Here is a 13099-nt window from a genome sequence, read left to right on the forward strand (position 1 = left end):
ACAGCATGTTTTCATGTCACCCACAATGATGGCAGGCTTGGTCTGCCTGAATTATGGTTTGTTTATTTATTTTTAAAGAAAGATGAACTACAAAAGAAAGAAAGCATTTTACCTTACTTGGGAAATGTCATTTTGGGATCAAGGTAAAAAAGCCTACTCTATGTTGTACACAAAGTTGGAGGACTGTGGCATCTTCAGAGAGAGGACCTAAATTCAGTTCTAATGATTATATGATTAAACTTACCCAAACACTGCAGAATTCCCTTAGCAGGAAAAATGTATATTTCCATAAGAAAGGTTTTTTTTTAATTTCTTTAATATGTCAAATAAAACAAAATTAAGCATTGCTGAAGTCCTTGTGACTGTCACATTTCATTACTTTGTATGCTACCAGAAGCTTTAAAATAAGGCTGAAGGGATTCACAAAGACACGGATTTATCTTTAGAATTAAAAAATATCATAGCTTATTCTTTAATATCAATCAGTTGTTTTCAATAACATAATCCATAAAACATCCTCACAAGAGCTTTGTAGTTATTCAAAAATTATTGTTGGTACTGTTCTAGTAGCTTAACATTTTCAAACAAACTGAAGTTATAAAATGCACAGAACTCACAGTTCAAGAAGACCAAGATATAAATAACACATAATATTAAAAAAATGTTTACCTGTTTCAACTTTTGTATAAAAAAATTACAAAATGCCCTCTTCCCGCCAAAAAAAAAAAGTCACCACCACTAAAATGAAATAAAAACCCTAGAATTTGATGCTTTTCACAAATCCATTCAAATGGAAAATACAGTACAAGCATTTAGAAGGTACAAATACAAAGTGCATTTCTGATCTGCTAAACATTTGACATCTTTTCAAGAAAGCTACAAGTGCTGACTAGACATAGCCCTTAACCATCTCGTACCTATATCATGAAGGCCCTAGAGAACTTCAGGGAGCCTTCAGGTAAGGCACTGTCACTTGTTTGCTCCCCAAAGCCTCTCTGTTACATTACAGAAGCATAGTTGATTCTGTTTCTCTGCTTCCATTCACGCCTGGTTTTATAATCCAAGTATCTGGAAATAAGACAAGCTGTTCAGTATCCTCCACTTTTTCTTTCTATCGCGGGCAAACGGTATTGTTTCATGTTAGACTTAATGTCCTTCTGTGTATCTGTCTGTTAAAGAAATTATAGACACGTTCAAGTAAAGACTTACAGACTCTGAGAATAGTTTGTTAAAGAACAGGTCAGAATTGGTACCTTCTTGTTTGTTCCAATATATTTGAGGGGCTTTAAGATGGGTACTTTTCCACTTGTTCCAGAGCCGCTAAGAACAGCCCGCAGGGCAGGGCCGGAGTAGGATGAGAGTGTAGTTACTCCAGAGACCTTCAGTTTGGGTAGTTCCACTGGACAGGTAGACCCCTGCCTTTCTGAGTGCTCTTCAACTTGTTTTAGATACTGTTTGTTTAAAACACACACACACACAGTGAAGGTCATTTTAGTATGACTTGAACAAAAGAGTCTTGAATGAAGGACAAGAAATCTGGATTTTAGTCCAGACTATTTTACTACTTGTATCACCTTAGGCAAGCCCCTTCTCTCTGAGTTGAATTTCCTCACCTGTACAGTGAAAGAACTGAACCAGATGAGATGATCTATTGCTAAGATACTTCCTTTTAAGCTCTAACATTTTATGGTTCCATGAAATAACTTTTTCTTTTCTAGAAGCAGTATTGCAGAGTCCTTTATTTTATGTTATACCCCCAAAATTTCATAGACAGGATGTGACTATAAATGGAATATGACTGTCCATTAAACCAAAATATGTATCATTTGTATATCCAGATAAGATGAAACAGTATAGTAATAATGGGAAAAGCCCTGGGACTTACGGTTAAGTTGACTATGGGAATGGTCAGAAAGACAGCTAGCTCTCCCACATGTACTAGACTGAAGAATCTTCAATAAATCCAACTACTTAATGCATCTTTATCCAAACCAGGACTTCACAAAAAAATAATCAAGAAACCTTGCAGGCACAGAAGAGGTCCTGCCAGAAAAGCCAAGGTGAGCACAGGTAAATAAGTCAGAAGCTTGCCAATGCTTAGATCCTCCTAGGTCTAGGGCATCTGAAGCTTGCAGTGCTCTTATCTGGGACAGCAAACCTTGAGTGCTCCCATGTATAAGTCAAGGGGGGCAAAAAGGGCCAAAACATCACAGTGCTCTGACTACATATCAGGAGTTGGCAGCTTTCAGACCAAGATTATTCTTTCCCCTCTCCTCCACCCCAGCCTTTCCAGGCTACTATCCAGACTTTTCCATCATGCCTAAGAAGAAAAACTACTTAGTCCTGAAAAGTCACTTCAGTCTTGGAATTACCCTTCTCTGTGAAGTTCCTCCCTCTGATCAGATGGTTCCTCCCAGAACCTCCATTTAAAAATGGCGACCAGGACAAATATCTCTTCATTTCTCAACACATCTCACTGCAATCTAGACTTCTCCATTATGCCCCTGTGCTGGGTATCTTCCTCAACCCCCCTCACTACTACCCTTTTCAGCTTCCTTTTATATGTTGTCTTCAACCATTAGAATGTAAGCTCCTTGAGGGGAGGGATTGTCTTTTTTATATTCATATTCTCAGTGCTTAGCACAATGCCTACAACACAGTACAGTAAGTGCTTAAAAAATGCTTTTTGACTGACTGACTCACCAAAAGTCTGCAGCCCTCCTAAATAATATACTCCAGAGAGCCCTGAAGACTACAGACGTAAAACCTGCCAACATTCTGGCATACCAAGGGAAGTGGAAGCTAGGGAGACCAATCCAGTAGACTGAAGTCAGAAGTAAACAGGGTCTGACCACATGGAAGAATGCAGGAAAGAATAGGGCTCTGTTTTGGAAAGATATCCCAAACCAGATACTGAGGCTGGAGAAAATAGTAAACAGAAGAACATACTGAACACTATGAGGAAATATGTGTTGAACCCAAAGAAACTTGAAAAAAGTAATTCTATAACAACTACAGGCTTCAGAGAAAATAAAAATGGCTTGGCCATAACAACTTACAAGAGTGGAAGAAATGAAGCAAGTGATAAAAATTGAAATTATAAATTAAGAGGTCTATAAGAAAGAACTGGAAGGAGAATAAATATCTTAGAAAAGAAAGTGGAAATTCTTACCCAAGTTAACAGACTTCCTGAAAATTGGAATATACCAAACAAATCAATAACGCTTTTGGAAAATAAGAAATATTAGGGCAAAATCAAAAGACTGAAAATAATAGGGGAAAAAAGGTATCTATTATTATACAGCTGACTTTGAAAATGAGTTAAGGTATCATAATAAGAGATAATTTAACAATCATCAAAATCCCTGAAAACTATGACTTTAAAAAAAAACACAACAGCTAGATACTATGATAGATCTCTGGCAATGAGTGAATGAGAAAGAAGAAAATATATATATATATATATATACATATACACACATATATATAGTTTTAATTTCTAATTTTAACTGCACTGATTTTAATCAGTAGATAGGTATCTCAATAAATCTTAAATGAGGGGCAGCTAGGTATTGCAGTGAATAGAGCACCAGCCCTGGAGTCAGGAGGACCTGAGTTCGAATTTGACCTTGGACACTTAACACTAGCCATGTGACCTTGAGCAAGTCACTTAACCCCAATTGCCCTGCCTTCCCCCCTCCAAAAAGCAAAAAATAAAATAAATCTTAAATGAAAACTGCCCAGGATCTATTAGAACCAAAGGATGAAGTGAAAAAAGAAATAATGGACCAGTCACTTCCTAAAAGAAAACCCAAATGAAAATTCCCAAGAACATCAAAGTTTGAAATCCAGAGAGTTTAAAAACCAAATAACCAGTCAGAATCATACAAGACTTAGCAACCACAACTAATAAGAAGAGGAAATTTTGAAATATAACCTTCCAAAAGGGGAACAATAAAGGCTTAAAACCAAGAAGAATTACCATTTCTGTAAACAAAGCAGAACAGAAAAAAAGGACTGCACATAAAACTGTAAATCTCTGTTACGTAGAACTTCCTTTTCATTTTAAGTAAATTCAACATGTAACTTTCAAATCTATCCTATCTGTCTTTTTCTCTCTGGCCTTTTATTCTCTTCTGTTTTTTTTTTTTTAATGTCCCATCTGGTGGTCTTCAGAGAAGAGAGAAAAGGGAATGAAAAAAGAATACACTTGGGAAGAAACAAGGGGGTAGAACATAGCATTTCTCATAACTGAGATATGTAAGAAGAGGATACAATCAATCAGTAAACATTTAAACACCTGCTATGTGCCAGATACTGTGTTAAATACTGAGTGATACAAAAAGAGGAAAAGATAGCTCCTGACCTCAAGGAGCTTATAGTCTACTCGCACCATATGAAGGAAGGGCTGGGGGAGCCTCATTCAAGTCTGATAAAGGAGAGCTAACAGAAGCCCTGACAGCTGGGTGGCATGGCACAGTGGAAAGGGCACTGGGGCTGGAGTCAGGAACACCATCTTCCTGAGCTCAGATCCGGCCTCAGACACTCACTAGCTGTGTGACTCTGGGCAAGTCACTTAACCCTGTTTGGCTCAGTTTCCTCATCTGTAAAATGAGCTAGAGAAGGAAACTGCAAACCAGTATTTTTGCCAAGAAAACTCCAAATGGGGTCACAGAGTCAGACAAGACTGAAATGACTGAAAAACAAATGGAAACACAACACAGATACACAAGAATTTGGTACTGAAATGGATTAAACAGAAATGGGCAAAGAGAGGGAGAAGGGAGGCATAGTCAGAAGCAAAACAAATTTCAACCTCAGGTTTAATTGTGAAGGGAGAATTGGAAGAAAAAGAAACAGTAAAAAGTAGGCATCAAGATATAGAAGAGATAGAGAGGAAGAGCAATGGAGTGTAAGTAGACTGCTTCAATTATAGATCACTGATGTTCATCACCCTCCTTTTTTATATAGAGCTGGCTAGTGTCAAAGAGGAGAAAATATAAAAAGGTATGATGTAGGCAAATCCACAATTGGCATTCATAACGCTGAACCTGAATGTGATAAAGTAACCCATGAAATAGAAGAGAAAAGAATCCAAAAAATACTGTTTGTGAGAAACAGAATGAAACATAGTATTTAAGTAAGAGGCTGGAAAATAATATGTTAAACTCCAGGTGAACTCAAAAAAGCAGGAGTAGCTGTCATGATCTCAGATAAGGCAATAATGCACAGAAATAAATAAACAGGAAAACTATATTATCCGAAAAGGTATCACAGAAAGTAAAATAATATCAGTACTTAAAATATATATACCAAATGGCATGCAGGGGAAAACTGAATTACAGGAATAGAAAAATGGTAATAGCTATGGTTCTTAACCAACTCCTTTTAGACCTAGACCAGAGGTTCCCAAATTTATTTGGCCTACCACCCCCTTTTAAAAAAAAAAAATTTACTCAGACCCCTCCACCCGCAATCTTTCTTTAACCTTTTGTTTTTTTTGAAATTTGTGTCATTTCAAAAAAATATAAATTTTTTTAATGTTGCATCTAAAATTAAATGTAAATTTGTGGCGGAAATTGAAATTTTGATGACACAATATTGTGTCATGTAACCATACAGTATCAAATTGTAAACAAGTCATTACACACACATATTTCTCCAATGCTTGCTAGACTTCCCAACAATGCGTGATACACACTCATCTGCCAACACTTGCTTTTTAAGATCTGTCAGTGAACTTGACCACTGATTGGTTATAACTTGCATTTTGTGTGTTTATTTAGAAAATAATATAATCACTATGACTTTAACTTGTTACATGAAAGATGAAACATGTAAGAACAGTTTTTCAAAACTTTCTTCTCTTCTTTCCTTATGCCTCCACCACCCCCTTATTTTTATTCAATGGTCTCCAGTTGCACCCAAGGTTACTACTGCTCCCCTCAATTGTTCCAGTGCTCCCCAGGGCAGTGATATCACCCACTCTGGGAACCTATGCAAAACTAACAAAAAGGTAGACAAGAAAGAAGTTAGACAAGAAAGAATGAGAAAGAAGAAAAAAATACACACACATATGCATAATTTTAATTTAACTGCATTGATTTTAATCAGTAGATAGATATTTTAATCAATAGATGGATAAAGTGCTGGGCCTAAAGTCAGGAAGACTTATCTTCCTGAGTTTAAATTTAGCCTCAGACACTTACTAGCTGTGTGTCCCTAAGCAAGTCACTTAACCCTGTTTGTCTCAGTTTTCTCATCTGTAAAATGATCTGGAGAAGTAAATGCTAAACCATTCTAGTATCTCTACCAAGAAAACCTCAAATGGGATCACAAAGAGTTAAATGTGGCTGATAAAGCAACTGAAAAAAAAATTCAAAATCATTAAATTATGAATTCCCTTTTAATCTATCAATATCGCTACTAGGCATATAACCCTAAAGATCAAAGAAAGAGGAAAAGTACACAGATGTGCTAAAATATATTTTTGTTACAGCAAAGAACTAGGGGAATGACCACCAACAGAAGAATGTCTGAACAAAATGGAGAATAGACAGTTCTTGCTTTACATAAACTTGTATTGTACAAATTCAGCTTTACGTAAAGAATTCTTTCAGTGCCTTGCAGGCTCCCCCCACCCCAAAAACAAAGATCTCAAAACCAAAAACCCCTCCATGTAAAAGCAGAACAAGAGCCTACTGCCACTGCTGGACTTGGCTTGAGACGGCCAAGCAGCCAGAGAGGAATCCTTTGCTCCACTTTGCCTGCCACTGTGTCTGAACCCTGCATGTCTTGTCTTCAGTCCATCAATGTGTAGGTACTGCATATCTGTCCCCAGCCCTTGTATGTTGCTCATCCTCTCCTATGTCCATGTCCAGCCCAGACATCTACCCACCACGTGTTCTTCCTCAGTTCCATGCAGGCCTCCACATGGCTGTCCTCAGCCTACACATGTCCTTAAAACATGTGTTGGCCCCTCCTTCCACAGGTGCAACCACTTTCCTGCTTTCCTCTCTCTCTCCCTTTCCCACATCCATGGGCAAATTTGCATTACATTAAAAAATCACTTTATACAGAGGTATGCAGAACAATCTACTTATGTAAAGTGAGAACTGTCTGTATATAAATATAATGAAGGATTATTATGCCATAAGAAAAGATGAAACCAATGGTGGAATTGAATCTAAACTAAAAGGAAACAAATTAATTTTAAAAATTTAAAAAAAACTAAAAAAAAAAGAAAAGAAAAGATGAAACCAATGGATTAAGAGAAATCTGAAAAACTTGTAGGGTATGTACTGATGAAGGGTACAGTGAGTGGAATCAAAATATTCAGTGACTAAGAGAGTATTTTTTTTTTTTAAGAAAAACAACTTTAAATAAAAGACTTAAAAACTGTAATCAATGCAATGATCAGCTATAATTCCAGAGACCAAGAATGAATCATGCTACTTGACAGAGAGGTGGTGGACTAGAGGTGCAGAATGAGATACATATTTTGGGGTATGGCCAACATGTAGACTAATTTTCCTTGACTATAATTATTTGTTACCAGAGTGTGTTGGTTTTTTTTTTTAATTTGGGAAGAGATGGGAGCAAGTGATAGTAATACCAAGAAAAAGTATCAGAAGAAAGAAAAGTGGATGATTAAAGTATTTTTTTTAATGCACTGAAGAGAACAGAAGGAAATTCAGGGGGAGATAAACAGAACAGCTTCAAAACAATGTTGAATTTATTACATACTTTTTAAAAGGTATACATAGCAGAGATTTGGGTTTCCATTACTTCTTTTTATGTTCTTTGTATATTAAATTTTCCCATATGTTGGTGTCTGTCAACAGTTCAGAAAATTAACATTTAAAAAATTAAAGGCAAAAGCACAGGACTACGAAGAAAAAGACCCACAGCCAAGGCCCAGCCTGACCACAAACTAGCTCCATGACCCTGAGTACTTCATTTCCTCTCTGCTCACAGGCACTGTTTTCCTCCTTTTACAGCTAAAGAAATCGAGGCAGACAGAAGAGAAGTGATTTCTCTGGGTCACACAGCTAGTAAGTGTTTGAAGCTGGATTGGATCTTGGGCCTTCCTGACCCCAGACCCAGGGTCTATCCACTGAGCTGCCCAGCTGCCTAGAAAGGGGACTTATGTATGGTGATGTTGGATAGCTTGGGCCAGTTTGAAAAGGGCTTTAAAAGCTATAGAGAAGGGTTTATACTATGTATATAAGGCATATACTAATGGTAATAGGGAACCAATGGAGGTTATTAAATAAGACGGGGATATGGTAGGATTTGCCCTCTGGCAACTTTGTGGAAGAAGGGTTAGGTTAGAGTGGGTGGAAACTTGAGGCAAATAAGACTGAAGAATCATCCACTTTGAAATGTCTAAATAAGCAAATAAGTTGAACTGGAACTCAACTGTTGTGAGGATCAAATGAAATAGTATTTATAAAGCTGTGTGTCTGGCATATAGTAGACACTTCATAAGTGCTTGTTTCCTTACCCCAACTTCTTCTGCATTCTATGATTGAGCCAACTTGGCCTTTTCTTTCAAAAAAATCATGTTTATAAGCACAGATGAAGGAGGCATGGGTTGGAAAATGAATAATGAGGCACTGCAGAAGGAGGATGCGTGGTATCCAGTCTTCCTCACTGCACTCACCACTTTGTTCAGCACTCTACTTAAAATGTGACACTCGAGAATTGAATATTATATTTGAAATGCCCTCTCACCAGGGAAGAGTACAGCAGAGCTATCACTTCCTTTATACAGAACACCATGCCACTGCAAATGAACACATTATCTAAGGTGGTATGGCTAATGGATAAAGCTTGCCTCAGAATGACAGAAGCTCTGCTTCTGACACATACTGGACGTGTGACCCTGAGTAAGTCCCTTAAACCTTGTAGTGCCCTAGGCAGCTCTCTAAGACTGGGCTGATCTGCACTGGCAGAGGGAATTTCCTCAAGAGCTCCCTATAACCGTGAAATTACAGGCCTCAGGGTGGCTAGGGGGTGCAGTGAATAGAGCACCAGCCCTGGAGTCAGGAGGACCTGAGTTCAAATCTGGCCTCAGACACTTAACACACTTACTAGCCATGTGACTTTGGGCAAGTCACTTAACCCCAACTGCCCTCCAAAAATAAAATTACAGGCCTCCATGAAAAAGAAAAAGGATCTTTATAGTTTGGGAGGATTTTTTTTTGTGGGTGTTGCTTTTCTCTACACACTGTTAACTGATATTGAATTTTCAGTCCAGTACATCCTCCAGATCTCTGTCACACCACGGGTTTCAGTATTTCTGAAAAGTTAATTGAGGAAGGACATATCTGCTAACCTAATGTGAATATTTGCTCACCAAAAAGGGCAGAGCTACCTAGTTATCTAAATTGAGCAAACAAAGGGCAGCAAAAGTTTAAGTAAAACAAGGTGGGATAAAGAGTGCCACACTTGGAATCAGGAGTCCCATGTTTGACTTTCAGTTCCAATATTTATTTACTTTCTCTGTGGCCAAGTCTTTACCTCTCTTAAGTTTCAGTTTCCTCAGCTATGAAATAGGAACAATAATACTTGTGCTACGTATTTCAGTGTGTTGTTGCAAAGAAAACATTTTGAAAACCTATAGAAATGAGCTATTAAATGCAGCATCAATGCAAAATTAAAACTCAATGCATTGCAAATTTAATCTTTCAATGTTTCTAAATCAAAGAATGATTTTGGTGGTTACATCTACTATAAATGAAGTACTACTCTGGGATGTATCGTAATACAGGTCTGCACAAGAGCAGCCCACAGGCAATATGTTGTAAGAGGAAAAATGGAGATGAGTACTTTCATAAGATTCTAGAGGAGAACTAAAATCAGTAAACAGAGGGACTTTCAACAGCTCTAGTGTTCAAATTTAACATCCTTTTCTTTGCAGCTTGGAAATATTTTACCTCTGATGGAGGATATAGGAAGTTTAGGATGAATTATACCAGTGGTTCTCTATCATTCAGACATAACAACTGCCAAATTTTTCTCAAGCTTAATCAGAGAGGGGCTGCCTTAGCCAACATTTCATTTACATGTATACCCTTCTACCAACAAGTCTCTGAAGTAGTCATCAATTCCAGATTCTTAGGTCCCACAGAAAAGACATGTATCATAAACAAACACTTTATGGGGGAAGAAACAGGTGTAAAGTCAAGTACGTGACAAAATTTGTTACCTGCTTTTTGCCTTCCTTTGAAATTTGCCACATATTTTTTAATGATTCTGCTTCTCCCAGATGTTCTGTCAATCCTATTTTCCTGCAGGCTACAAGAGCTTGCTTCTCTGATACCCTATGATAAATAAAAATATAACCGTTCCTCTACTATATAACAGTACACAAAGATACCATGGCTATGTGCTTTCTATGCCTTTAGATATGACTTGGTTTACCCGCTATCAGCAACTGTTAATCTTTCCCTAATTCATCAATTTTAGTGTAACAGTCTGAACCATGGAAATGGAGATCTCATAGTAATATATGTATATGCTCAAGTATCCATGGAAAAGTTAACAAAGTCAGCCTGACAACTACACAATTACATGACACTCTTGGAGAAGTATCTGTTTGTAGTGTAATGATAAAGAGATGAAACGGATTTTCACAGTTGTGTACAGAATAAATCTCATTACTTTAGAGTCACACTGCACATACATAATTATTCTTTTCTAAACTAATATATCCAATTCTAATTATCTACACGTGGATTTTCTTTGTTTGGTTTTGGGTTTATTTTTTTGTTTTTTTGCTCTTAGGAGAGGGAAAGACAGGGCAATTGGGGTTAAGTGACTTGCCCAAGGTCACAAGGCTAGTAAGTGTTAAGTGCCTGAGGCCGGATGTGAACTCAGGTCCTCCTGACTCCAGTGCCAGTGCTCTATTTACTGCACCACCTAGCCTCTCCTTATATGTGGATTTCCTACAAGTTGCTAATACTAGGCTAGCTTCAAATTGCAAATTGGTAAGCTAGAGATTGTTAGAAATTTATGTACTGTAATCTAAAGTAAAAATTAAAACATGATGTAAAGGATCTTTCCACTGTCTACAACAAATGTATTTCTAAAGTTTTAGGAATAGGTATGTTTTCATTATTTTTGTTGGCTCATTATATCATTCCACTCTCACCGAGGCAGATGATCAAATAATTTAATTCGGGGGGAGGGGGGGCGGCCAGGTAGCACAGCGAGTACGAGCACCAGCTCCAGTGTCGGGATGACCTGGAGATCGAATCCCAGGCTCAGACACTCATCGCCACACCCAGAAATAACTGGCCGTGTAACCTTGAGCAAGTTACTTAACCTCGATTGCTTTAAAAAAAAAATGATTTAATTCAGCAAGAGAGGAGGAAAACTATTAGTCTTAGTATTACCTGAAAAGAGAACTTTTTACATTACAGAAAATACTCCCCCCTCTTGTTTTACATTAACACTACCACTTTGGGGGCCAATTCACCTGAAAGGCCTCAACTAGGCACATCAAATTCCAGGTGTAATAGCTGCTTTTAGGAAACAGCATGCTCAAATAAATCCAAAAAGTGGTCATTTGCCCCCTAAAAATGAGTTGTATTAATAGCTGCTATTTCAAAAGGTACTATAAACATGCACTGTTTTCAACCTAACTCAGGAATCATAAAATCACAGAGGCTCAAGGAACCTCAGAAGCCGCTAGTCCAACTCATGGAATCCCTTCCCTACCATCCCTAATCCATGACCCTCTTGAGGCTCCTTGCCCCTAACAGCTGCTGGCCCTCCCACACAGTGGCAGTCCTCAAGACTTACTTAGCATCCAACAAAGAGGTGGGAAGCCTACCTTTGTTCTCGGAAGTAAGAATGCTGCAGTGCCTGGTAGGCACTGATTCTTTCATCTGGGTCATATTCTACCATTGCATAGATCAGAGAAAGGCATTGAGGGGACAAAGTCGATGTCATCAGAGAGATTCCTGATCCCTTTTTAAAAGGAAAATCAAAACTCATAGCTCTTGACCTGTGTTAAAAGCCCAACGATAATAAACAACAGTGTCATCATTGAGAGGATTCAGCTGGTAAGCTATCACATCTCCCAAGAGATGGTTGTAGCTTCACAATTGCACTGGTTTAACATGGCAGCAAAAATTAGCATTACAGGTCATAAGACTAGAAGCGACCTTAGAGATCATTGAGTCCAACCCTCTTGTTTTACAAATAGAGAAATTGAGATCTAGAGAGGAAAAGGGACTTTAGTTCACATAGCATATTTGTGACAAAATTGGGACTCAAACACAGGTCTCCTAACTCCTATCCCAGTGCTGAAAGCTCAGTTCAAAAATGAGTTTTAAGCTGTTTGAAGGAATATGTTAGCATGTTAAAAAATGGATCAATCAACCATATTAAATACTATGTAACAAGCACTGTTCTAAACACTGCAGATTGTCCTTGCCTTCAAGAACCTTTTGTTCTACCAGAGTAACAACACTGCAGATGTCAAAGAATGATAAAGTAATTTTTAATCAAAATGCTGGCCCACTCCTTCACCAAATGTAATGGTAACATATTTTAATGAACTAACTAAAGAGTAAATATGAATCACAAACTGGCTTCTAATTTTAGCTCTGCTCCCCTCCCTGAGCTGCTGTGGCTAGCGGTTGTAAAGAAAGCCCACTGAATATTGTAAAGAACTGTAGATGCCTAAGCCATACTTATTTTGGTTCCTTAGTCTCAGGAGCAAATGTCTTCCAAGTCCCTTTACTTCCCAGTTAACTCCTTTGTAAAATGGGAATGTTGAAGTAGATGATATCTAAGACTTTTTATAGCTCTAGAGTTTTGTGAAACACATAATGTCTAAATATTTCTGGAGATACCAGAAAATTTACACACATTTACATACTGAATGTATATAACAATTTCCATCAAAGGGTCTCAAAGTATAATGTAAATATTTACTGGTGACCATTTAAACTCTGGACCCTGATTTTCAAACAGCCCCTAATAAAACAAAATCCTCAAAAATATGCTAGTCACCCAAACTGGTCAAACTCTCCTTGCGCCCCTTAAAATCACAGTCTATACAGTAACTATGCCTATACAAATA

The 13099-nt window shown here is 37.7% G+C and overlaps 1 protein-coding gene across 8 annotated transcripts in view; it reads right to left on the reverse strand.

Annotated features, from left to right (window-relative positions):
- Positions 1 to 435: 435 nt before the first annotated feature.
- The window catches only part of MOK (MOK protein kinase), a 91374-nt gene continuing 78710 nt past the window's right edge, over positions 436 to 13099 (reverse strand). For all 8 annotated transcript variants that reach the window (XM_069103735.1, XM_069103734.1, XM_069103732.1 and 5 more), the window contains 4 exons: positions 11843 to 12016; positions 10214 to 10328; positions 1254 to 1451; positions 436 to 1169 (listed from right to left, as the gene is read on the reverse strand). In XM_069103735.1, the coding sequence (XP_068959836.1) occupies positions 1089 to 1169; positions 1254 to 1451; positions 10214 to 10328; positions 11843 to 12016 (568 nt within the window). In that variant the 3' untranslated portion in view covers positions 436 to 1088. The remainder of the gene's footprint in view (positions 1170 to 1253; positions 1452 to 10213; positions 10329 to 11842; positions 12017 to 13099) is intronic.

The sequence above is a fragment of the Petaurus breviceps genome, unplaced genomic scaffold (genome assembly GCF_028583685.1).
Source record: "Petaurus breviceps papuanus isolate PSGF00001 unplaced genomic scaffold, PetGlider_PUasm1.0 64, whole genome shotgun sequence".
Taxonomy (NCBI): Eukaryota; Metazoa; Chordata; class Mammalia; order Diprotodontia; family Petauridae; genus Petaurus; species Petaurus breviceps.